General features: G+C 39.7%; 1 protein-coding gene across 4 annotated transcripts; it reads left to right on the top strand.

The window, feature by feature from the left end:
- Positions 1-3,123: 3,123 nt before the first annotated feature.
- On the top strand, positions 3,124-25,200 carry GABPB1 (GA binding protein transcription factor subunit beta 1). 4 transcript variants are annotated; one of them, XM_068143717.1, is made up of 9 exons: positions 3,124-3,164; positions 10,220-10,327; positions 11,178-11,345; positions 11,869-12,063; positions 13,137-13,248; positions 13,621-13,734; positions 16,858-17,043; positions 18,367-18,482; positions 23,401-25,200. In XM_068143717.1, exons 1-9 carry the CDS (start codon positions 3,162-3,164, stop codon positions 23,551-23,553), a joined length of 1,155 nt encoding a protein of 384 aa, XP_067999818.1. In that variant the 5' UTR covers positions 3,124-3,161; the 3' UTR covers positions 23,554-25,200. The 4 variants fall into 4 exon arrangements, with proteins under 4 accessions (XP_067999818.1, XP_067999819.1, XP_067999820.1 ...); XM_068143718.1 differs by lacking the exon at positions 3,124-3,164 and adding an exon at positions 3,314-3,401; XM_068143719.1 differs by lacking the exon at positions 3,124-3,164 and adding an exon at positions 3,788-4,199.
- The last annotated feature ends 1,563 nt before the right edge of the window (positions 25,201-26,763 follow it).

The following is a 26,763-nucleotide window of genomic DNA, read 5'->3' as shown; positions in this document are numbered from 1 at the left end:
CCCACGGTCCCGACGTGGCTGCCAGCCACATGTTACATAGTCGGCCCCGGCCCCGCCTGGCCTGGCCCTTCGTTTCCTTTCCGGACGCTTTGTTACCGAGTTAAAAGCGGGCTCTGAGGTCTCTCACGTTTTGTGGGACATTCAGCTTTTCTGCAACACCGAGATCTGATGTAGGAAGGTGAGACACCTCCCCTTATGAAAATACCTCTGTTTTTCTAGAGAAAAGTCTATTGACGGGGAACACTTTAAGTTCCGATGTCGTTTTTGTTGATGGTGGTGGCTTCTGTGCAGCTTGTGGTGTTATGACAAGCAAGCATCGTCCCTCAGAGATGGCAGGTATGTGCTGACACGCTCGTATAGCCATACTCGGATTTAAAACACCGGGAAAAGGAAGGGAAAAGGGTAAAGTGGTGATGCTTGTTTGCAGTCAGTGCATAAGACAGGTCATAGTATCCAAATCTTACACGTTGGAAAGATGCACTGTCCCGCCTCAGACCCAGTCTGTTCCCTAATTGCATCAAAGGTGGGGCACTCAGTTAAGGTACTTTAGCCTACTCCTCCACTTTGCCGCTGTCTTGCATATTGCAGCAGTTTCTCTTGGCCACTTTGGGAAACAGGGAAATTGTGAAGCCAAAATGATAAAAACTTCCTGTCTTCATGTAGTCTTCCAAAATACTCCTGATTCATTAAGTCCACGGTACTTAATGGTACAGTGACTGAGTACAGGAAAGACATATCTAATTTGGAAGTGACCACACATGTAAAAGGTTCTGAGTGAAAAGACTACAGCTGTGTTCTGTATTGTACAATCAGAGGTTAGTACCAAAGTAAGTTGGCGTACTCTGAACCAAATAAACTGGACTGAATAGTAACATAGTGCTCTTGTGAATGCCTTTTCCAGCACGTCTCCACTTGTTTTAGCCAAGATGGGTCATACCAAAAAGTTACGACAAGATGAAAGGACTAAGTCCCCTGATGTCAAAGCTTGGGATCTAAGTATACAAATTAATGTTGGGTATCATACTCACTACTTTCCAAACTGAACTTGGTGTCCATTTTATTCTCTTACATGAAGAAGTTGTGTCATAAAAGCTTTCAGTCACACTTGTATGGGCAAACCCCAACCTCATATGGAAAGGTGTGGGGGAGGACCTGCCTGTACAATTATCATATTCAAGAACCAGTTAAAATATGCTAATATGTTGATTGGATTATAACATGCTCTGGTGTTGCCTTAGGTTAAAGCACATTATCCTATCAGCATGTGTATTACTATATAGCACTACTGAATAAATGAAATAATTCTAAACAGGAGAAATCAGTGTGCTTTTTAATATAAGGCACTGGATTCAAACAACAAATTACTATCTTATAAAGTGGGGTAAAATACAGGAAAAGTAACCAGGTACTTTACAGACATATGTTTTGACTTGCCTGCACAGACAACTGTCTCTCTTAAATGTACACCTAATGAATTCTGTAAAAGAAACAACCCAACATCAGACATGACTCTCAAAAATGGAAGTTGCAATCATTATAATGAAAGCTGCTATGCAGGACTATGTGCAGATCACATTTTTCACCTCTGTAAAGGACTTTCAATACTACAGAACATTTTGCTTTTCCAAAGCACTGCAGCTAACACCACAAGGCATTCCTGGTTGTTGGTGCACACCTGTAAAGACATCATAGTATTTTCTGTGTCTAGTGCTACTCTGTAACTTAAACCACATAATATAGGGTTGTTGAGACACAAACAAACTTCCAAACAATGGAAAAGAGATGTGATGAAGGCTGGCTTTAATATTTCTATATTCTGGGGGCGAGTGACAGCCCTGGGTTGTCTGGACTTGTTTTCTAGTGCTGCCTTCTGGCTAATCACTCCTAGAAAAGTCAACAGATCCCTGAACCAGGTGACAATATACAAAAAATTAAGGGGTTTTCCAAAGAGCCCACGGAGAATTCTTCCCTGTAGCCTAACTCAGATCAAAAATACTGCAAGAACTGCAGAGTCCCATCAGCCAGGGTAGACACCATACTCTGCCACAACACTCAGCCAGGAGGGCTGTTCTGCCACCCTGTGTGAGAAACACGTTTTTCTCTCCTAGGCTGAGTAGGTCTATTTCAGCAGTGACTTGAGGAGTCAGTTGTGTGCTATTTGTGAGGTGATTTTTATTTGGAACATGGTAATGAGTATTTTGTCAGAAGGTGTGTTAGGCAAGTCAAGGGCAAAAAATAATGGAACTGTAACCAACACTGTTCCAAGTATTCCTTTGATTAAGTATAACTAGTTAGTGTTATGATCTCCAGAATAAACAAGTGGAGTTTTGTGATGGAACACCTTTTTCCCTGAAAGGGTTGTCAAGCCCTGGAGCAGGGTGCCCAAAGCAATGGTAGAGTCTCCATCCCTGGAGGGGTTTCAAAGCCGTGTGAGTGTGGTGCTGAGGGACATGGTTTAGCGGTGGCCTGGCAGTGCTGGGTTAACAGTTGGACTTTACAAACTTCAAGGTCTCTTCCAACTAGAACAATTCTATGATTATATTATATAGATTTATGGGGTCTATGCTTTACACTGGTATCAGAAGAGCTCTCACTGGGAATAGCTTTAGGAGAGTACAAGTACGACCATTCTGCACTGTTGGAATAAAACCTGGAGAAACATTTCAGGTGCTGGGATGTCAGGTCCAATGCCAGTTAAGGGCAAAGGCCAGAGCTCCCCGACTGTGCAGCAACAGCTTAAGATAATTTTGGAGTTGTCTCCCATATCAAAGCCTACTTCTATGATCCCAAAGCGTAGCGAAAGCCCTGCCTAGGGGAGCAAGCCAGAAAAGTCCTTGCCTAGACAGGACACCCTCGCCTGCGAGCAGAATCGGAGCACCAGCTCTACCTTATTTCTTAAGTTGGGAGCCTCTCCGGAGGGTCCCTCCGGCGAGCTGACATCTCGCCCCCACCCACCGGAACCCTGCGAGAGCGCCGTCCGGGCAGCGCCCTGCCCCCCGCCGGGCGGGAAGCGGACGGAACATGGCGGGCCCCTCCAGTCCCCGCTTCCCCGCCTTTCCCCGCGCCGCCGCGCATGCGCAGAAGGAAGCACAGAGGCCGTATCCCTCCGCCAAGCCCCTTTTGTCGGGGATATTTGTGTAATAAGATAATACCTGCACCCCATGGTAAGTGCCGGGCGCCCCTCGTAGTGCTGCCCGCGGGCGGCCCCCGCCGCCTCCCGTCCGGACGCGGGCTGGCGGCGGGACAGCGTTGTGCGGCACGGCGCCCCTCCCCTCTTGCTCGCCGTGTCCCTCCGCCAGGCGCAGCGGGGACTTTTGTGTGGGGCTTTTGGGCGCCGATGAGCGGCGGCCTCCGGCGCCCCTGGTTGTTGTCGCGGCGGCGGCGGCTCGGCCGGCAGCACGGTAAGGCCCCATCCCCGCGCCCCGTCTCTCCCTCACCCCCCCGGGCCGGCCAAGCTTTTCCAGGTCAGTCTGCGCCTTTGTATAGGGCCCTGTTACCGGATGTGGAAGTTGATCTCTTCGCTGGTAAAAAATAATTCCACTTCCCCCGGAACCCGGCGCCGCGGCTCCCTCCGCAGCGCCCAGCCCAGCCAGGATTTCCTGTTGGGGAGAGCGGGCGCGCTGGCCGGCCTTCCGGGGACCCCGCCGCGCGGGGGGCGCGGGCGGCATTGGCGGCGGCCTGGGCCTCGGCGGCGGCCTGGGCGGCCCGCGGGGCGCCGGGCGCGGCCTGTGGGGCAGGGGCTGTGCCGGGGTCGGGGGCCACCGCGCAGTCGGCGGGGCGGGGGGGACGGGTTGCTTTGGGGCCCAAGTGCCCACAGCGGCCCCGCTCCCGCGGTCGTGGCTGCCGTCCAGGCCCGCGAGAGCGCGGCACGCCCGGTGAGGGGCCCAGGCGGTGAGGGGCAGAGTGGGGCCCTGCTTGTCCCGCGTCTTTCACCGCCGGGCAACCCCGTCTGGACTGCATGGAAAGAGTCTCGGGCCTCGCGTGGGGCAGGGTGTTTGGTTGGTGTCACGACCTGGCGTCCCGGGGGTGGCAGAGGTGCGTGACGGAGCTTGGCGCCAAAGGTGCCCTGAGGAGAGAGAAGCAGCTTCGGTGGGAGGAGAACACTTCCCTCCTCTGCGGTGTTCGTCACCCGGAATCTGTAACTCTTGCTTTGGACTCAATAAAGCGTGGGTTGGGAGCATAAACGTGCGCTAAGACATGTTAGTTTGGATTGTTGGTTTTTATTTTCTTTCTTAACAGTCAAAATAGTTTGTTGGTGAGACGCTGTCTGATAGCATGCCAGTCAAATCCACTGCAGGACGTGTGCAGTGCTTAGAGCTAAAAATCGTTGTATGTTGTCCTTTAACCTGCTTGTTAGGGTACCTTTAATGGGAAGCGTTGCATATTGGAGCTAAAAGTGATAAAAGTTGTGAATGAATACCCTGGAGTAATTTAGGTTAATGTTTTTAATTATTCATAACAAGATTCTTAAGTATTAGCGAGACTAAGCAGTGTGGTTTGAGTGTGTATGTAGACAGAAGTACTTGTACATAAATCTGCTTTGTAAATAAGGTTAAAAGACTACATGGTAGATGAGCATACATTAGGTGTAGATTCTTGTTCATGACCCACTTTGCTGAAAACCGTTTTCTGTGGTTTTGTAGGCCACACAAACTGCTGAGGAAGTTCCCTTGTAACAAAATGGAGAATAAAGAGGCTGGTAATTTTTGTTTCAGGGTGTTTTTCTGTTTCGGTTAATCTGAGGCATACTCTTAAGGCCATAGTACAGTTCAAAGGCCCATAGATTCTTCATGTCAGTCATAGCTGCTATAATGTATCCTTTTGGGTATTCAATGCCAAACTTACCTGTGAAAGTGTTGCAGCTCATTGGCAGTGCCAGCACAAATCATGGCTGGTGCCAATACTTCATCCTTGTTGCATAATAGCATTTTTTTTAGATGTTGTGTTTTGTTGCAGATAATGGCCAAATCCGCACTTCTTAAGAGCAAGACTTTTCTATGATATCCATTATTTAATGGAGCTAGGTTGATAATTGGTGCTAATTTAAATTAACGTATGAATCTAACTGGGGGACAGACCTGCATGAATACAAGCTTGAGTATTTTAACCACTAAGCTATTCAACAGTATGCTTGCTTTTCTGATCTCTTGGATATTTTTCATCTGATGCATACATAGTCCAACATGGAGGTCATGTTGCTGTTTAAACAAACTAGAGAGAACTTAATTACAAGCACAACACAGCCATAGGGAAACTTGAAAGCACTGGAGTTAAAGCTGCCTGATATTCATGTATCAGTGTAATTTTCATTATCATAATAGTGTGGATTCTCTAAGCCTATGATATTTATATTAAGATTTGAAGTATGACATGTGAAATCGTTGTCAAAATACATTGGGTATAATTCCCAAGGAAACAATACAGTTTACCCCGTGCATGTTGCTATAGTTACTACCAAAGGAGATGCTGGCACACAGAAATACACCTAGGTTTAAAGCAGACTTTCCAGTTCCTTTAAAATTTACAAAACTAATTGAAACAAAACTTAAAGAGTTGTTCTGAGTTCAAGTGTTGCACTGCTGTATCCACATCTAAAAAAAAAACCACCCAGGTGGCTGGTTAAAGATTTGAATAGTGATTGCTAGCTATTTACATGCTGTGCTTAAAAATACTTTTGACCTTGCTATGGATGGGCATATTAGAAATGGCTGTTCTGAATTTCTGGCAATACTATACAGTATTGAAATCAGTTGGATGATAGCATTTCTGAAGCTGATGCCTAGTTTGAAATAGTGGAAAGAAAAAACACGTTCTGAAATGGGCATTCACTTTCCAGATGTAATGAGTGTGAGAGATGAGTCTCAAGCTGTCTTCCAAGGACAATTCTGCATGTCACTGCAGTAGGGAAACTTGTTAAATAAGCATTTTATGAAACTTTGTCCTGGGATTTTTAGGAATGATTGCAAATCTTTATCATAATCACAGAGTATACTGATTCAGTTTTATCCCCACTAAATTGCACTGTTGCTGTCCTCTACGCACTGTTCTAGTGCATATCTCTTGGATAAGTGTGCCTTGGTAGAAGTATGCTGGGGGCTGTGAGACATCCACTTTAACAGACTTTGTGCAACAACTAGTTCTGTGCCTGTTGATTTTGACTAGCTGATGTTCACCACTGCAGCAGTCTGGGTCCAGGATCCCTGGGGTAGGACATCAGACTGAAAGATGCTGCAATATTCTGAGCCAAACTTCTCTCTTTGAACTGCAGGCTGGCTCTCTTGTCTATGGTGTAGTACCCCAGGCTTTCCAAGCTGCCTGTTTTTCAGCTCCTTTCCCCACCCTGTCCCATCCCCACCACAGAGCCCATTTTGCACACAGCTCCACCTATACTCCAGTCAGATGCTGTTATAGAACCCCTCTGGTAACAGCCCCATGCTCAGAGTGTTATAGTGTGTATAAAAACTTAACTCTAAGATGGATTTAAAAAAAAAAAAAAGGCAGTGTGATTTCTTATTGAACAGAAGTAAAATAGTGATAATAATTCAGTGTACATTTTTATTATCTGTTAATTGCGGCATCTGGCTAATGGTACTGTACAGAACACATTGGATTAATGAAGTGGGCAGGTTTGAGAGGTAGTTAATGTAAAGAAGTGCAAATCAAGCAGAATGTCTTCCGTATTTACTCAGTTGTAAACAAAACCCTCTGTTCACACAGTTGTGTAGGAGCTGTTAGAAGTCTGAAAATATACTCTCATTGCTGTAAGAATAACTATAACAGCCTCAAGACTTTATTTCAGAGCCACTGATGTTTTTATTGTCTGAAAGAATCCTCTTATAAAGCATTACCCATCTGTCGTGCTAACCAAGTTTGATGGAAATGACAGTTACTGAAGAGCACCCTCTAACAGTTCAGTGGATGTGATTTGTAACACGGCACGGAGTAGCAGCAGTACTTAAGTAAAAGTGCTGCTTCGAAGTGGAGATCTGATTTCAGTTGTAAATAATGTGCTATTGTATTGTATACAGAACTTTGCTTTTGACAGGATCACTGTGCTATTGTAGTGTTACTAAATGATCTCAAGAGAGCAGCTGGAGAATTTTTCTGGAAAGGGAAGTTCTGGTGCTGCAGACCGTTCTTGTTATGCACCAGTACTAGCAGTGGAAGAGAATGGGGAGAAATGTGGGGAACAAGGGCTTCCTGACCTTTCAGTACTGGTCCTCGGAATGATCTGCAAAGTAGAAATCGGCTTTGGGTCGGTCATGTTTGAGAAATGCTATGAATGCCAGTATTCGTTGATTAAAATTGACGGCGTATGTGAATTGTGTTGGAAAGGTCTCTTCAGTTGCCAGCTCTAGTGCACTAGCGACCTACGTGATTTTTGAGCTCGTGTAATTTTGCTAGGGTTTTCATTTTCTTCCACTAGATGTCCCTCGCATGCTTTCAAGTACCCTATGAGAAGTGAAACTCGTGCTTCAGTTCTAAACCAAATTCCTGTTTTGTTAACTGAAGTTAAAATTGTACATCATGGAATGTAAACTTATGTGGTGCTTTGTGCTTGTTTTAAATACACACACTCTATATCAACCGAGAGAGTGTTGGTTAATCTAAATAGTAGTGGTAGTGAAGGTTATGTCAGGTACTGGTCTTCCATGTCCCTCTTTTTCCTTGATTAGAACATTTCTTAATGAGTATAGTAAAAAGTTGTGTCGTTTTGCATTGCGATGACAACTGATACACTGTCACTCTGACAGGGTGTTCAATTGTAGTGGTTCAGAGAGACTCTGAAAAAGTGTTAATCTCAGGCTGAAGTTTGTCCCTAATATCTCCTGTGAGTGAGACTTGTATTTTTCAGGCCACCATTTTTTAAATTTTTATTCCCTTGATTTTGATACATTGAGTTTTGGTAACAACTTTGCAGTTTATTTCACAGATATAGGTGCGGCCAGTGGGTTATTAATAGGTATAGTTGTTAAAGATACAGACTAATGTAATCCACCTATTTTGTTTTCTAACAAAGATGAAGTATAAGATTATTATCAAGGCTGTCCCTTTGGTTATTAGGGAAAGACAGACACAGAAGGCAGTTTTTACCATGAAGGTGGTTGGACACTGGAATGGGGATGAGGAGCTGGTGGGATGTTCATCCACAGAGACATTGAAAACCCAATGAAAGTGAGCCCTGCATAGCTTGAGCCTATTGGACCAGCTCTGACTGGGATTTTGAACTAGATGACCTTTAGAGGTCTCCTCCAGCCTCAATTATTCTGTCACTTCAAAAGGAGGCTTTATTAGTTCTTTTTCTCAACTGGTGTTTAACTCAAAAGTAAATACAAGGAAAATGAATTGTCTTTCTGAATTAGTTCCTAACGTCAGTATTTTTCATTAAATTATGACTTGTGTGTCTGTGTATGCTCTTTTCCTTCATAAATGCAAGATAAGCCTTACCTCTTCATACCACACAGCCTTGCCCCTCCACCCCTCAGCTGAAAAAAAAGGCAACAACTTGCTGTATAAAGGGAGTTCTATATTCCTTCATTTCACTGCTGCACTTGCTAAATGCCCTCTCTGTCCTGTTACTGTTTTATGTCATTACTCTTAGTGTCTCCCTTTAATGAGGAAAGTAGATTTTTTTTTTCTCTTACTCCTGTTTTCTTTGGTGTTCTACTGGTCTATTCCTGTTTCTCTTTGGTGCTTTCACATTGTGGAAGAGAGTCAGCTGTTTATCCTTTCCGCTGTATCTGACTCCGCTCCTTTTTTCCTTCCATTGTCAGTGTTTGTCCTGCTACCTTCCTGCTCCTCCTTCCTTTTCTGACTGGAGCCAAATCAGCAAGTCCATGTGTACGAGAAAGGTGGTCGTAAATTAAGTGTTACTTTGGTGAAAGGGATGTTGCTGATTGCAGTCAGCTCTGTATATAGAGAGGTAATCTGCTCCAGCTCATGGCTGTACTGATACACATTGGAGTTTTGCATTGCAGTATTTGCCTTCCTTTTTAATTTATTCCAAAGTCAATAGCTTTCAGCTTGTTGAGCAATATAGCACACAGATTTTTTTTTTTTTCCAGTTGAGCCAGGTGCAGAGAACTTTCTAAATATGTTGGTTTTGTGATAGAAGTGCATGTTTAATGAGATTTCTCTCTGAACTGGTGTACTCTGGCTTTGTGTAGGAAACTGGCTGCATGGCCTTGTAATTGCTGTTATTAGTAATACAGGCTTAACTTTGCTTGTGACTGGAAAGAAAACTGAGGAAAGTAATTCCATTCTTAGCATCATCATGGTGGTGGAAAACATAAATACATTTTAGTCCTATGTTTTGGTTGGGAGCATGAGGTATGGCTTAGTTTTAAAGTTCCTTTTTACTGGACAAATTTAATAGCGAGCACGAAATAGAGTGGGTTGAAAAATATGTCATACGGGTGCAGCAGAAACATAGGTGTCATTTTTCTACATGGTTTCATATGCTCTGTATTGTGTGGAACTTCAAGTACTATGAAAGGGAGGTTATCTAAAGATGATACAAAAATTTTTTGGCTAGTATCTCAGTCATGTCTCCAAATTTTGCAGGTGTAGAGGGTGAAGCAGTGTTTGTTTTCAGGTGGACCTTTTACTTCCTTTATATGATGCTTGTAGCACAACAATATGCTTATTGTGCTGCTTTGTAGCTCAGAATATGGAGGTTATGTTCTAGGGTGAACAAAATGAAGTGGTAGTGATGGTCATGATGTCAGAAAGGTGTTTTATTTTGTCTGCCTAAATGCATTTACATAATAGTACCTCTTAAAGAGGTGTAGGTATTTTGGGTAAGTCAGTGTAGTGCCTTTGTGTGTGTGACATAGCAGCCATGATGTAGCACCATGTGAGAGCTGGACAAAGGTGCAGAAGGTTGTGGTAACAGGTGAGAGCTTCTAAACCACTTTCTGCTGTAACAAATGTATCCCATTCAGCTAAAAGAGAGTCTGATAAAACTTTGCAGCTGCTGTGGTGACAGCATTGTATTTACTGAAATCTTTACCCTAGTGTCAGTTCTGTATGGCTGGCAAAAGTAATTCTAAAATCGACCTACTTATTTCAATCAATAAAGCCTTTTGTCACGACCAATGCCAGTTTCTGAATGTCTCAGAGTAGTTCAGAAGTAATTGCAAAAATTACAGTGAAATTTGTGTACTTGAAGTAGTATTGATGTTATTTTTTCTTTTTATTCCTATGTGTCCTTCACTAGATGTCACTAGTAGATTTGGGAAAGAAACTTTTAGAAGCTGCACGAGCAGGTCAAGATGACGAAGTTCGCATTTTGATGGCAAATGGAGCACCTTTTACCACAGATTGGGTAATGAAAACTTTTGCAGTGTTTGGTAAATCCTGTTTCTTTTCTCTCCTGAAGAAAACATGCTTATTGTCATTAGGCATTTACAGTTCAAGCCTTGGGAGTTTCTTGAAATCCTGTAGTCACATATTGTGGTGTCTAAATAAAACCAGAAATTGTCTGTTTCTTCGTATGGCCTTCTACTGGTTTTAATAACAACAGGCTGTAAATAAAATTGACTTTTAAGATGAACTTTGGAATGGTTAATGGGAAAAAGTAGCAATCATCCTTCTAGTTACTGTGTTTATACATTTAGTACAGTAAGAAGTCTGAGTTAAGAAAAATGCTGAACTACCTAGTATGTGTAGCTGAGACTTCCCCGATACAGGAGCTCTAAGCTGTTTCTTGGAGGTGCCTGTTTATGGATAGGTTGTATAGGAAGATCAGGTACCTAAAACTCTAGGGCTTTTACAAGCCCATAAAAGCCTTAATCCTCTTAAGCTGACTGTGTTTTGAGCAGGAGATTGTACTCAAGTGACTCCCAGAGGTCCCTTCCAATGTTAGTATACCTTATTGACCATCCCTAAAAATGGGATTAGAACCTTTAAAATGTCACACTTCAAAAAGACGAAAAAAAGTAACACAGACTTCAAAAAGTTGCTTCTAATGAGCTGGTTTTAGTGTGTTATTTTAAAAACCTAAATTATTTTTTTCTTCTTTGTACTCTGTAGAAGTCCCAACAGAGTCTTTTCTTGAGATTGCCAAGGCAAATTATTTTGAAATGATGGCTTGACATTTGAGTTTGATAGCTCCAGAATAAGAGATATTTCATAATGACATTTGTTAAAATTCCCCTTTTTTCATTACATTACAGCTGGGAACGTCTCCGCTTCATCTAGCAGCACAGTTTGGACACTACTCAACCACAGAAGTGCTACTGCGTGCAGGTGTAAGTCGAGATGCCAGAACCAAAGTGGACAGAACTCCATTACATATGGCAGCATCAGAAGGCCATGCCAGCATTGTAGAAGTCCTACTTAAGGTAAAAACTGCTGAAACAAGGTCTGAGGCAGGGATATTACAATGGTTTATGATCAAATATTTCAATTTCCTTTCTAGTCATGAAACTAACAGTGAAATGATACTAATGTTTATGCTGTATGCATTGGGTGCTTTATTTTCCTATTAAATTGTGATTTACTTTAGCATTTAAATCATCATGGTTTCAGATTATTTATGGCTGTTTTAAAATGAGACTGCTTCCTAATTTGACATTGCATGAGTAAAAGCTTTTAGAACCAAGACCTGTGATGTTTTAGAGAGTCTTTAATCCTTTGAGGTAAATAATTTATTTGATAGTTAGATTGTATATTTACAGATATATTACAAATTCTTCAATAACAGGATGGATAAAGATATGTAAGATATAAAATGGATAATGACAGATAAAGATGCAATTTAAGAGAGTTGATGGATAAAGAGAATTTTGGGCTTCATTCTGTGACCAGCACTGTTGATTTCATATAGTTCTAATGACATGGTTTATGTAATGATCTTATTTGTAGCATGGTGCTGATGTCAATGCAAAGGACATGCTCAAAATGACTGCACTTCACTGGGCTACTGAACATAACCACCAAGAAGTTGTAGAACTCTTAGTAAAGTATGGAGCTGATGTTCATGCTCAGAGTAAATTTTGCAAAACGGCGTTAGATATTGCAGTGGACAATGGAAATGAAGACCTTGCAGAAATATTGCAGGTAACCTTTGATTTGTGATGTTTAAGGGAACTTGCAGCTAAGTACTTGTTCACATGCGTGTTTCACTACGCTTTTAATGTAGCAGCTGTGAGACCATATATTGACTGATATTGCAGACCTCTAGTCTTGTTCATGACATGGAAATGAGATTAATATTAGTAAATAGTTGGCTGAAGAAACTTTCAACACCTACAAAGTCAAGGATAACTGTCCTTTATTTTCTTACATTTGTATGTTGTAGTACACAAAATTAAGTGACGTCTTCCCTAATCTGCCACTATGTTTTGGCTGTACCCTGGTGTTCAACTAGCTCCAAATAGGGATTTTTTTTATTTCCTAACAATTTGAGATCAGAAGACAAGAGATGACAGTTTTTCTTAGAAAAACTGGTACTGAATTGTTGGAGAAATGATGGGCATCAAGTTGTAGCATGTACTTCCACAGAAATGTGTGCTCAGTTTGTCTTTAAGAACCCTATTACAGTGCTATGCATTCTTGAGAAAAGAGTGGAAAGCAACTGAAAAGTACAATTTTGCTACTGTGTAAATCTATTATTTACCTACATCTAGAACTGCATAAACTTTCAATTTGTTTCTTTAACCTCCTTTTGATTGCAGAAAGCATATAGTAAATAAGTCAACTCAAAGACAGAAGACTGCCACTTGCAATTTATGGCAATTACTTGGGTGTTGGAGCTGATTTTCATGGTTTGTAGCTGCTATGTCACCCTTGGTTCTTCAGGCCTCTATTTTAGATATATGAGCTAGATAGATATAGATATATGTATTTACAAAAGGACTGTGTCTTTGTATGGTCCTCTTTGCTTACAGTACATAAGGAGAAGTATCAGTGTGTCATACTTTCACTTCAACAGACATTTTGTCTTTAGATTTCAGCCAGAAAGGCCTGATGTACTTACACAGTGCACAAGATGTAGCAGTGTGTATACTGCATGAGTCTAAAAAAGGAGATCCTCCCTGTTTGAGAGGAATGTGCAATAATTCTAGTTTCTACAAGGTAAATAACTTTGTTGTACCTACAACTGGAATGCTGTTACTACCTTTGTCCTCTAGATTGCAATGCAGAACCAAATCAATACGAATCCAGAGAGTCCGGACACTGTGACAATACACGCAGCAACACCGCAGTTCATCATTGGACCTGGAGGGGTGGTGAACCTAACAGGTCTGGTATCTTCTGCAAATGGATGTATAGATGCCTATAGGATAGCTACTCAGATTTTATGATCTAATTGATTTTCACCCTTTAGTGAAAAGGATTGAGGAAAAACTGTGGTAAGAATAGAGTGGTTGCCATGTTCCTCTTCAGTGTTTTTTTTATGCCTTGCAAATATCCTGGTACCCAATTTATCTCTGTGAAGGTTGTTGTTTTATCAGAGGTTGTATTTGCTTAACAAATTTGCCTTCAGAATAACACTTTGATTCAGCAGAATGTTGCAGAGAACAGTGTTAGAAGCTTTGATGCAGTAATAATAAAAAAGGGGACTTTGTTGGTTTTAAATTTGTGAGCTAACTTTTTTTTTTTTCATCCTACTAGATGAAACAGGAGTGTCTGCTGTACAGTTTGGGAATTCTTCAACGTCAGTATTAGCCACATTGGCAGCTTTAGCAGAAGCATCAGCTCCACTGTCTAACTCTTCAGAAACACCAGGTTAGAAAGCTAAGTAACTTTTAACCTCATGTAATAAACTAAAATTACGTAACTGGCACATTTGGAGATACAGTTCATACAGAAATTATATGATAATCTTCCTTTTTTCACCATGAACAAAATTTTTCCTTTACTAACTTGAAATATTGCCACATTGCTATGTACACTTGTTTCTTAGGAATATTTCTTTCTTGTGGGCTTAATGTGAATAGCATTCATTTTCCTGAAAGCTAGCATAACCCAGGAGATTGAATTTACATCTTTGTCTACTTACAGTTTGGTTGCATTTTTAGGGAGAATTTTTTTATTGAATGCTTCTTTCTGGTAAATATTGGGAAATGGCCCCCAGCATTAGTTGTGTATCTGTCAGCAGTTTTCTTAATCTTTCACCTAAAGGCCCAAGAACATTTGTTGATCTTCATGTGCAGTTTGCCCATTAGAATTTCTGTGAGTCTTTTTTTCAACCTGGAGTCATTTTACTTACTAATCACTATGTACTATAATTGCATGTCCCTCTTCAGGTTGCTGTGCTGTCATGGCACTGGAGGTATACATCTGGGCCTGTCAGAACCTTGTGTTTGTTGAGGGGCAGTCCTACTTGCCACAAACCTGATATTTTCTGAATGTTTCTGAAGAAATGCGTGTGTGTTGCTTTTTTTGCTGGTGATGACCAGTATGATAAATTTTGCAGAACTAAGATACTATATGTGACCAAAGTTTTCATCTTGAAGTGTTCAAGTCCTGTAGCTTTTTTCTTAATACAATTCTTTTCTTCTACTACTTCTCAAAGAAGTACATAAATATCATAAAATATTGTATCCGTACTTAAATACAGTGAAGTGGATGATTCCAAACCAGAATGCAGTGAGTTTTGTTACAGAAGAAACTGCTGATATTTCCAGTCAATATATTTCAATGAAACTCAGATCTAACTGTAGGGGAGAGAAACACACAAAGGGATTACTTGGGGTTATGGAGCATTAAATGCATATCCAGGACTTAGCAACAGACTTTGTTAACTGAGTATTCCCATGTTTCATGGCAGTACCCTAGCAGTGGTGCAGTGTAGCCCATGTTACCTGTCAGCAAACCATTGAAGTTGAAAATTATTAGAGAGGAGGCAGATCATAGATGACAGGCAGGAAAGAATAAGCTTGAAGTCTTGATGCAGTAGCTTCCTACCTTCAATAATGCAGTGTGCATCATACCTAATCCTCCTCTTTATTTCAATTCTGCTTTGATTTTTATGCAGATGTGTGGGCAATCTTGCAGGATATTACTCTGCAAATTATTTCCTGGGTTCTTACTCTTTTAATACTTTATGAACCATAAAGAACACAAAAGCAGCTTTTTTGTCATCTGCATCAGTAGTATGTGTAGCTGGTCAGTTTGGTGCTCTTTGATTTGTTTAGTTTTGGCTTTGGTTGGTTGTGTTCTTTTTTGTTAATTTATTTGTTGTGCTGTGTTGTTTTAGTTGTGTTTTTCTTTTCCCCCCCCTCTTGAACACAACAAACTCCCTTCTCTTTGTGCTTGTCCTGTAAAAGATCTGTCTATAAATACTTGCAGAAGTCATCAGATTGAGAATTCTGAGTTTGGCTCTTATCTTGTATTTAGCCTCATGTATTTAAGACTGTGTAAACTTGGACAAAGCACTTGGGTTCTGCCTTTGTTGTTTCTGTCCAGGTTTTTCTCCTCTTTTGAAGTCATTGTTACCCTAATCTCTTCCCTTTAGTTCCATGTGTCTTACAGTTAAAAATACATCAGTTTTGTAAAACCAAAGAAATAATGGTGCTTCTCACTGGAGCTGAATACATTCATGCCTTTTTCAGTTGTTACTCAGATGAAGTGTATATAAGGATATGGACATTACTTACAAATGTGGTGCATAAGTATGCATGGAACTTGGACTTGGGTTAGAGAAGAATCCGATTTAAGATGTGTATTAGGAATGCAATAATTGGTGTGTTTATGTTGGAATTAGACGTGTTACTTCAGTGCAAGTGTTCTCATACACCGCAGAAGAAAATAATGCACATTACTGCAGAGATTCTTGAAAATGATAGTGCAGCTCGTTTAAGTGACTTCACATTTCCTTCAGCATGTGGAGTAGTGTGGAAACCAATGATTGTACGGATATAAAGCAGAATGAGACGAAGGAAGGAGCAAGGACTCTATGGGGATAGTTTATATAGAATAACTTCTTTTTGGACGAGGTCTCTGTTTTTCTTTCAAGCTCTGAAGAACTCCTAGTAATGTTTTGTTCCAGAAATAAGGACCCAGTGTTGAGTTTGGAGCTGAAAGCTCAGAGCTGCTTGTCCCAGCAGCTAGTATAGACACTTGCAACTGTTGAATTTTTTGAATTTTTGTGATGGTGATTCTTTTTTTCTACTGAGTCTGCTTTGAAGCCAAACCGAGTTCAGCCTAACATTTACTGATGTAGGATGTACTGGTTTAGTTTGCTAAATAAACTCTGAATGTTTAAGCAGTGCTATAGGACAGTAGTGTCGGAATATAAAGATCTTTGGCAGACAATAACTGCAGTCATTATTTGAACTACGGAGTTATTTGTGTGTTTGATTGTAATTAAGTTAAAAGATGAAAGCTTCAAGGTTCTATCTACCTTTTATCATCTTGAGCACCACAACACAGCCTAGAGAGTTTTAATTTCATCTGTGTAGATAGAAAGCACTCTGTCTCTTATTTAAATCAAAGGCTTTGCTTTTACCCTGACAAATTGCAAATAAAATACAGAGTTAGTGTGCTTGAAGTTCTTTGGTTGTGCTACTAGTGATCTTGCTCTGTCCCAGTATCTCACTGTTTTAAAAAATAAGGGTGGTATTGCAAGCCCCCGGTTACCATGACTTACACTGTATGTGTTGTATTCTGAGCAAAGTAAACCAGGATCAAGTTGCACATGCATTTACATTTCTCAGTACTTTATGTTGGGCTGGTGAAAGATTTCTGTTAACAATGCTATCTGTAGTGATGCATTAATGGAGGCGGGGAGTGCATCCAATTTTAGAAAGCATGGAGGAAATTTTTTCCCAGCTGTGCCAAAAGGCAATTGAAATCTTAAAAATTAATTTATATATTGACTTAATTCCTTTACTAATCTGTTGATAGTTGTGGCCACAGAAGAAGTCGTGACTGCAGAATCTGTGGATGGTGCTATTCAGCAAGTTGTCAGTTCTGGAGGGCAGCAAGTTATTACTATAGTTACAGACGGCATTCAGCTTGGTAATCTGCATTCGATTCCAACCAGTGGCATAGGGCAACCAATCATTGTGACCATGCCAGATGGACAGCAAGGTGAGTGGAAACTTACATGGTTTGATCTTGAAGAGCTACTCTAGTTAAAGTAATAATAGTACTAGATTTAGGTGCAAATACTTGGGGCAATTTTGTGTGATAGTCCATTTAAATACATCTTTGAATTCCTGTACTGCAGAGACTCAGACATGTGAGCTACTGCAGCTCAGTGAGTTACCACATGCCAGCTGAGTTTCTGCATTAGGAGAAAGAATGGAAGAATTTCTAAATTGTATGGAAGAGAAATTGGACATTTAAGGGAAAAGTGATAATTACTTCTTTTGCTTTCAACAAGTTGATTCTTGTAAATTCGTTTCTGGAAGATGAAGTAAAACAAAAGCCTTCTTCCAGTGCTCATGCTGTTCCCTTCCTGCAAATACAGCATGAGGTGAGGATTCAATTTAGAAATTTGATTCATGAGGCAACCTGTGCAAGTTCCATGAGTGTTATTAACAGAATAAAAGCCAAGTCTTACATGCTCGAGAATTTAGAGGAGCAGTAGCAGAATCAGTGAAGCCAGGGTGACACAGATTTTCCCATTGGGCCATATGTACTTTGTGAAAGTTGCTAGTGTAGTAAGTGCTATTTTGTGACATGCATGTGCTTTGGGTGGTTTCTTTCAAAGATTCTCTGCTGCTACTTGGAGAAAAATCATTCCTTCTCTGGTTTCTTCATGAGGACTCCCAGTGTGGAGCTAGCAATGTTGTACACTGGAAACCAGTTATTTGGTTCAGTCTGTCTGAGGAGCTACAGCTAGTTACCAGAAAGCATGAAAGTGTGTAGGCAGTAAAGTGACAGTTATGACATTTATTTGCCAGATGGTTGCATGAATACATTGAAGTACAACTTTCTCTAAATCCCTATTTTTTTCCCCTTTATGTTTAATAACTACTGGATTTTCAGATTACCTAAACTATTCCAATTAATCAAAATTAAAAGCCAGTTTTGTACTTAGTGTTTGCTTAAGAAAGGTTATAAAGATGATCTGCTGCAGAAGTTACAGAATTGACACTCATAACGCTGCTGCAGTTCACTTCCATGTCTGTTTACTGTGTGGAATATGGCAGTGGTCCTCCAGAGTGACAACTAACTATTGCAGACCTCAGTAACAGACAATTAAAAAAATTCTTTAGTAGCTTACAAGCAGCTATTAAAGATTTCAGTAATTTTTTCCCCATACTGACTTTGTAATGCACTTCACTGTGTTTTCATAAGGGGAAGTCTCTGCATTTTATTGCTGTTTATAAAATTAATGTAAGTACTTTTATTTAGTGAAAATATAAATACATTTATTGCAAACAACGTGTGCAAATATGTTTTCAGTATTAACAGTTCCAGCAACAGACATTGCTGAAGAGACTGTGATAAGTGAAGAACCGCCAGTGAAGAGACAGTGCATTGAGATTGTTGAAAATCGTGTGGAGTCTGCAGAAATAGAAGTAAGGAGTATATTACGTGATGTGTGTTAACCAGAGCGTTCACCACAGAGTATCTGTGGGGTTGTGTGTGGTGTTCTGGAGTTTGACATCTCTGTTACCACAGAGTGAGGTGTGTGAAACAATGACTTGTTCAGTCTCTCCTGTTACTGGAATTCATCTTTTACAAAGTTGTAAAAAGAATATAGGAGAGCTGTTTGCTTTGCCCTCTGGTCACACATGTGAAAGTTACATGAGTAACAATAACTTTCTTTTTTTCCCCCTGTAAGATCACTGGGTAGTTTTTAAAACTAGGTGCTGACATGTTACCAAGTAACCTGACTCTTTCTACCAGCACTGAATGAGAGTTCTGTACCATCATCTTTCTGTAACAACCGCATGCTTGTCCTGATCGTGAGATCATATTTTTAGCAATGTTTCCTTTCCATTCATGGTATCTAGATAACTGTTAATGGAAATGTGAAACAGTAAGATTCTGTGTTGCTTGGTTTTTCTGTCTGTTTTTGGTGTATTTTGATTCTGGAGCAGTTTACTATTACACATCTTAGCACCATCCTGTTGTGTTTTCTTTAAATTATAGTATGGACAACCTAACAACATTCGAGAGGTTTTTTTTTTTTTATATATATATGACAGACAGATGTAGCTGTTCAATTTTAAATGGAAAGTGGTTTTTTTTATATTAGCCACAATGGGTCAGCCATTTCATTCCTTCTTCTCTTCTCACTGTGCCAACCAGTTTTGGTCAAAAGTTTGTGAAAATTGATGTCTGCCTTGACTAGGCTGTAAGTTCTCCTTCTGTCAGCTCCATGATATTTCATTTATTAAAGGTTGTACTCTTCAGTTTGTCACCTTATTATTGAATTGTGCCTAACTGAATACTTTGTGTTGTACAGCATGTCTTGTATGTTATCCGTGTTTAATAACAGTAACTACCACCTTTCATCACTTGCTTTCCTTACTCCTAAGTTGTCACATCAAACACTTTCAGCCTTTGCAGCGTTGTGGTCATTACAGATTATCATGACAGTTGAAGCTTTCTTGCTGCATTTTTTTTTTAATTGTATGACTGTTACAATAAAAGTATGGTTTTTGTTCACACTTTTAAACATCTGCCTGAATTATTTGTGAAGGAAATGATGTTTCCTTAAGCTTTTTAATAATTCTGTTAGGTGAAGTAAAAAAACCACAATCCTAGATTAGTTAAGGAATAAATTGACTTGTACCTAATCACAGACAGTCGGTATGAGAGTACAAATGATTGGTTTAAGGACCTTAGCAGTCTCATTTATAGATTGTAAATGTATTTTTCAAGTATTGAAGGAAGCTAGTTTAAATGAATTAATTTATCTGTTGCTTCTAAGTTCAAGTTTTGATGACTGATTTTGCCCCTGCCTGTACAACTGGAAATGTACATCCCAAGCTCTGCCTCAGTATGAAGGCCGATTGAGTTCAACAGCCTGACTGTGATTCACAGGGGTATGTGCTACCTCACTTTGGCAACAGGGACATAAAAGAAGTGCACGTAAGGTAGATTCACTTCAAACTGTATCATCATAGAAGGTGGTGGATACTTGAATTTGGAGGGAGTGGGACTGCTCCTCTAATATTTTTAAACATAGAAAGCCTTTATTTTGTGATTTCTTTGCCTCATGGGTGGATGCATTCCTTTATTTCATTGTAAAGAGTTGATTCAAAGCTAAAAGTACTTTGTTCAGCTATTTAAAACTCCTAGTGTGTGAACAGTTAATTGTAGTTTGAAAGTCTTTAAATCGAACATCCCCCCCAGTGACAAACTTTCCTGGGAAAGTATTGTAAATTACTATAAAGCTGTAGTGGTGTTTTAAAATTTTTTTTCTCTCATAGGTCTTATTAAGTTCAAACTTTTCAGCACATTTTGAGGAGTCCTAGCAGTTTTCCTAAGCAGTTTGATACTCGAATGTAGAATGGCAGCAAAAAACCCACTGTCACACAGATAGTCTGTTTCTCATTTTCATGCATAATCCATTAACATACAGTGATTTTTGTTCTCATTCTTGAATTTGACTGTTTTTCCTGTGTTGCATGTTTGAAAGGACAAACATTTTGTTAGACTTTAAAAAAAAAAAGTAATTATGCTAGTGAATATGCATCCTTTGGTTTTCGGTTAAAACAATAATTGCTTGGTTTGGTTATTTTAGTTATGGATGTTCATACTGTCAATATATAAACTGTTAAGAAAAGTTGTGTGTCATGAAAAGCCCCTGATAAAATGGAATATTCCTTAGGAGCATTCAAAATCTTCTAAACTGGTTTTCACCTGTGTAGGATTTTTATACTGATATGAAAGGATTTCAGGTAATTAGAACACTCTCACTTCTAAAGAATGCCCTAACAATACTTTCTTTGATTAGATTAATAGACCAGATATAGTCATCCCTATTCTAGATGCCAAAATTTAGGAACCAGTTTTTACTGCTCAGTCCACTGCAGATCTACTTTGCTCCTCCAGCGGCACTGGTTTCTTTCTGCCCCCCACATTAGTATACTTGTTAGGACTATGGCTGTCTGAAAACTCCACCCATTAGTTGTGGAACTAACCTACATGTGTTGAATCGCTAGTCTGTCTGGTAGGCTTTATCTTGAGACTTGGGTGGTTTTCTCTCCCTTCCTTAGTGTGCTATACTACTTATGGGAAATTGGCTCTATGTAGCCCTTCTGCAGAAATACTCATAAGATGTGATCTGAAAACCTCTCCACCCCCATGTGATTTCAGGCTGCGTACACTCCGTAGTTGTGATTGCACTTTGCTTTTTATAATGCACCACAAAACCATTAGATGTTGAGCTACTGGTGGTTCTTACTCTTCTGCAACCCAGTAGATAAAGCAGCTTTGCTTCTTGCCAGTATTAGATTTCTGACATTTTTTTTATATGACAAATTTATGAGACAGATAATGCCCAGCTCAGGATGTCCCAGAGCTCAGTACTCTTGAGAGAAAGGTTGTTTTCCACACATAGCAGGATCAGCAATTTTGACTTCTTCCCTGTGAATTGTCTTGTAGATCTTTTCACCAACTTTCTACTCCACAAGGCTGTTTTATATAAGGTATTGAGTGCTCCTGTACTGTATACATTGCTTGCAGAAATAGCAGTATGTTTTGTTTGGTCTGGTGCTGGAACATCACTGGTGTATTTCAGATCCTTTGAGATGTAGACTCTGCTGTTCCTTTGGCATTTATCAGTCTAGTTACTACATAGGTTGGCCATTCATCAAGTTACTTAAAAAGCAGAATCCAAATTTTCAGAAGTGGAAGCTGAAGTTCCATTTCAAATAAGTAAGCAAGACCAAATGAGCTCTCATTTTATTAGCATACGCTTCAAGTGAAGCAAACCATAGCTAGCTTCCTTCAGCTCTTAAGGCCCTATGTAAAATCCAGTTGCACTTAATGAAGTTTGTTCTGTTCTGTATTATAGCTAGTCTTTGTAACCTGTTGATAACATCTTCCTTCACCTGTTGTTTTCGCTATGCAGATGCTCCTGTTAGCAATGATCTGATCATCTATGTCATTATATTCCAGCACATTCAGCACAGCATGTGACTGCTAAATGTGACTGTGACAAGTACTGAGAACAGCAGCAAGTAGGAGGGAGGCAGAATATTTTGTATTTTCAGATTCTGACCATGAAAATATGTGAGTGCATTGAAGAGAAGATAAAAGAGATGCTGTTATGGGGTGTCAGGGAGAAACCTGTAAAAACTGTTTGAGATCTTAAATGGGAATGTAGCACAGAACTGCTGGGATGAGAATAAGATGAAAAGATGAAAACTTATTTTCACTGGGCATCAGGTTTTGATAAGAGTTCTGGTTTTCTGGGAATTAGCTTGCTTCTCTGATACCCTTCATCCCCTGGCTGCTTAAAACTAAAGTGGAAGGGATGATGGGAAATCAAATACTACCTTACACATAAAAGTAGGATGCACTGTAATAAAATTATATTTGGTTGAAGATCAAAACACAACTCTTTTCCAAGCAATTTGCTTTTCAAGCTGGGCTCAGTGCAGCATCAAACAAAATGACAGTACCTATGTCACTGAAGATACAAATGCATTCTCCTTAGTTCCTAAGGCTGCTTCATAGGAAGTGGCATTTTCCCATATTATTTTGCCTAGAAACTATTTTATAGCCACCTCCCACAAACTTGTATGAAGGATGGAAGGCTTAAGTTGCTTCTTTTGAACTGAAAAAGCTATATCTAGCTAAATCCCTGTTAATTCATAAAAATGTGATGTCTTGGGGATGTAATTATACCTGTGGATGGCATAGTATCAATCATTTCAGGTCACTTCATTTAAAAATCAGTTGTGTATACTTTGGCTAATGGCTGCTGTCACCTTCCAGGTTTTCCTTATACTGTCTGATTAAAACAAATAAGAACACCACACAAAACCCCCACAAAACCCAACACAAACCCACCAAACCAAAAACAACCACAACCCACAAAAAAACCCACCCCAAACCAAAAAACTAACCCCAGTACTAAAACGGAGGAGGACAGTCCTGTTAGACTGCATTCCAATTAAAAGAAGTAACAAAGGGAATTGAATCATTAGAAAAATGTTAATATGTTGGTATTTGGTCACCATGCTTCCACATTACTTCACTCTTTCCTTGAAGATTGCTTTGTTTCTTTGCAGCTAAAGAAACTTGGATTTATTCTATTTACACTTCAAGCCTTGTTGTGGGGAGTTGTCTGATGCAGTAGTTCATGACTAATATACACAGCAGCATTCTCATAGGTTTGCCTGAGTAAGAACTGAGCCTGAGCAGTGTCTATGTGATACCCTAACACTTGAGCTGCATATAAAGGAAAAGTACTTGCCATATTAACTTGTATTTGATGCGTGTTTGACAAAATATTGCTGGTTCTGTTTCTGATAGGAAAGAGAAACTCTTCAGAAGCAGCTGGATGAGGCAAACAGAGAAGCACAAAAATACCGTCAGCAGCTTCTAAAGAAAGAGCAAGAAGCAGAGGCCTATCGGCAGAAGCTAGAGGCAATGAACCGCCTCCAGACTAATAAAGAAGCTGTTTAATAAAAAATGAACATACTGCAAAGCCTGTTACTTTCAAAAACCTGCAGTACAATCTTGAACTGTACACTATATGGGTACAGACACAGGATTACATGATAGAGAAGATGCTACAAGTTGATAACTGGACTTAAACTGTGAGCTCTGGTGAATTTCTTGTAACATAAAAACTCTGAATTTAGAAATTGTGAAAAGTATTTAAAATTAAATACTGTAAATAGTTGTTTTTTTTACAGTTTCAAAATGAGTTGATAAATCTTTTTGAAGGGATCCAGAAACACGAGAAGCCAATGCTTTTGTGAAATTTTTGATTTTAGTATGAATCTAACTTCTGAAAAACAGAACAGTTTTAAGGGTGATGTTGACTTAAGCTGACAGCTTGAAAATTAATTATGTGACCCAATGAATTAACAGTTATTTCTACATGGTAACAACTTCAACTCCTCCGAATAAGACATTTCCAGGTGGAAATCTTTGTACAGCTTTAAGTAGTTGTCTCAGATTCTCTGAAAACCATTTTTGGTTGGTTTTGGTTTGGTTTTTTTGGTTTTTTTTTTTTTTTTAGGTGGTGAAATTTTTTTTATATTTAATTTCTGATATATCCAAGTAGACTTACATGTATATGAAGCTAATATTTTTTAAACTTTTTGTTGTACATATGCTGCATGTTTTTATAATTTCTACAGCATCCATCTTGCATAGGTATTTTTCAGCAAGGATGAGAAAAGTGGTGGGGAACGTGTTTAGCCTGTAGGTCGTTTGACGTAAGCTAGCAGCCAGTTTCATCGGGGATGGTATAGCTCTTGGAAGAGTGTAATTTGTCATTAAAAAGAACAACATCAGCAAAATCCAAATTGACTGATTCAAGACAATTCCCAATTTGGTAGTGGAGGCATTGAAACGTACAGGTTTTCTGTACGAACATTTTAAAGTTCAATAATGAATTGAAAAGGCTGTCTCCAGCGGAATGCAAGTAGCAGTTTTCACCATACTCCTATTTGATTCCATGAAATGATTTCCTTTTTTTTTTTTAAACAGACTTTTGCATTTTAATTGTGCAATTGGTCAAGTAATTTTTTTTTTATGTTGTAGTGATGCTGCTCTTATCTGGCATCATTGTTCTTCACTGTGATACTGTGTGTGTGTGTGCGTCTGTGCAGCAATCTAGTATGCTTAGGATTCATACGGCACGTTACATCTTCAGAGCATTGTAAAAATCTTTTAAAGAAACCTTACTGTACTGCCTGAGGCAGGTAAGTGAGTGTAATTGTCTCAATTTTATACCTGGTAAAAGTGCAACACAGGGAGTGCTAAGTGACTGGCCCAAGACCACATGAATCTGTGGTAGACCTGGGAGCAGATCCCGGGAGTTCCTGGCTTCTAGTCCTGTGCTTAGACTGAGCTGCCTTAAGATTGTTCAGTGCTGTGTTACATTAAATTTTGAACTACTGTGCAGATTCCCTTTTTTGTAAGATAAAAAAACTCTTTGTGCTTTGCTTTGTTGTTCCATGTTTCACTGCTTTTATGGAACTGTTTATATAAACTTAAGCAAAAAGTCTAGTTTACCTATACTGTACACAGAAGAATTACCCTTAAAACTGTACTCTGGCCTACTTTTTCTATTTTACAATTAAATATCTTTTCCACATACATATAGTGTCGAATTGATTCCATTTCAGTTGTTTTGTATGCATGTTTTGAGGTCAAAGCTGTGCTGTGCTAGGCATTTAGAAAAATATGAAAACCAGTTTGGGGCTTAGAACAGCCTTCAAAGGCAGGAGGGAGGAGTGGGGAAAGAATTGCATTATACAGTGCAAAGTAAAATCTTCCTTCAAACTTTGTCTTGGGTGAATGGAATTGGCAGATAGGAGAAAATCCTAAATATCCTAGTTTTGGTATAAACTTGGCAGTTGGCAAATTTTTACCCCAAAACCTTGAAAAAAATAACATTGGAAAATCTGTGGTGATGGTTTTTAGAAGAATTCTTTTCAAGGGTGTGGTAGTGCTCAGCTGGTACTATGATGCAGGAAAGTGTGCAGTGGCTAACTTGAAACTGCTGTATTTTAGGGTTTTATGTTTGGGTTTTTTTTCCCCCTCCCCACAAACTATCCATTATGTCATCAGTGAGTGAAGGAACCAGTTAGTCAAATTAAATGTGATCAGAATAATGTGTTTGTCCTCACATCCCACAAACTTAACTACAGTTTAATCTCTGTGCGCTCTTAATAATGATAAGAACTTCAGCGTTAGTCAGAGCAGTGATAGTGGTAATGGTCACCTCCACATGGAGCATTTCCCACGGCTTCGACGGCACAGACCTGTTCTATTCATTCTGCTTCCTGTGAGCAAATACTCTGTTCCTCATTGATTGTAACAAAGTCCTTCCAAGTGCGGGGTAGCTATAACAAAAATTTATCACCAGCAATATTTACCTGACCTGTAATTCGTTATCACCTATTTTATTCTAGCTCTGAACAGGACCTGCTATTTGTTCTCTTCCACACAGAACGAGAAACCAGCCTGATCATCACCTCTGAGCAAGGGCATAGGGTATATGTCACATGGAATACTGATTGTGTAGTTTAGTTATGAAAACACTGTTAAAAGTATTGCTCCTTATTTGCTGTTCCACAATGAAATAAAAAAATGTAATTAGCTACCAGCTTTCTTTGAACAGAGGTCTATATATTAATGTAATGCATTAGTTACTTGTACTGACCTAGAATCACAGTTTTCTCCTCTTGTTCATGTGGAACCTCACAGAATGTTAGGGGTTGGAAAGTGCCTTGAAAGATCCTCTAGTCCAACACCCCTGCCAGGACAGGATCACCTGCAGTAGATCACACAGGAATGCATCCAGAGTTTTGCCCAGAGTTTTAAGAACTCTGAGTTCATTCTGAGTTGGTCCTGGGCTTGATGCCAGTCCTTTCTAGCCTTCATTGTACCCCTTTATGGTAGCATTTACAGTGGAACCAAGAGAGGTTCATACATTGATATCGTGTGAGCAGCTTTTTTGCCTCATGTTTCCAGAGAAGTGTGAGATAAATTAGTAGATGAATATGCATATAGTATGGATCCTTCCAGCACCACTTCTTTCAGTGCTTTTTTTATCAGTTTAGAAACTTTATTTCAGTACATTCATCTGATGTGTGTGTATCAGAGCATCTGTGCCATATCTGTGAAACTGTTCTTTCTCCAATATCTAATCGCAGC

The sequence above is a fragment of the Melanerpes formicivorus genome, unplaced genomic scaffold (assembly GCF_026170545.1).
Source record: "Melanerpes formicivorus ecotype bairdi unplaced genomic scaffold, bMelFor1.0.p_v2 SCAF_10, whole genome shotgun sequence".
Taxonomy (NCBI): domain Eukaryota; kingdom Metazoa; phylum Chordata; class Aves; order Piciformes; family Picidae; genus Melanerpes; species Melanerpes formicivorus.
The sequence above is the reverse complement of the archived record's forward strand: the minus strand, read 5'-3'. Positions and strand labels throughout refer to the sequence as shown.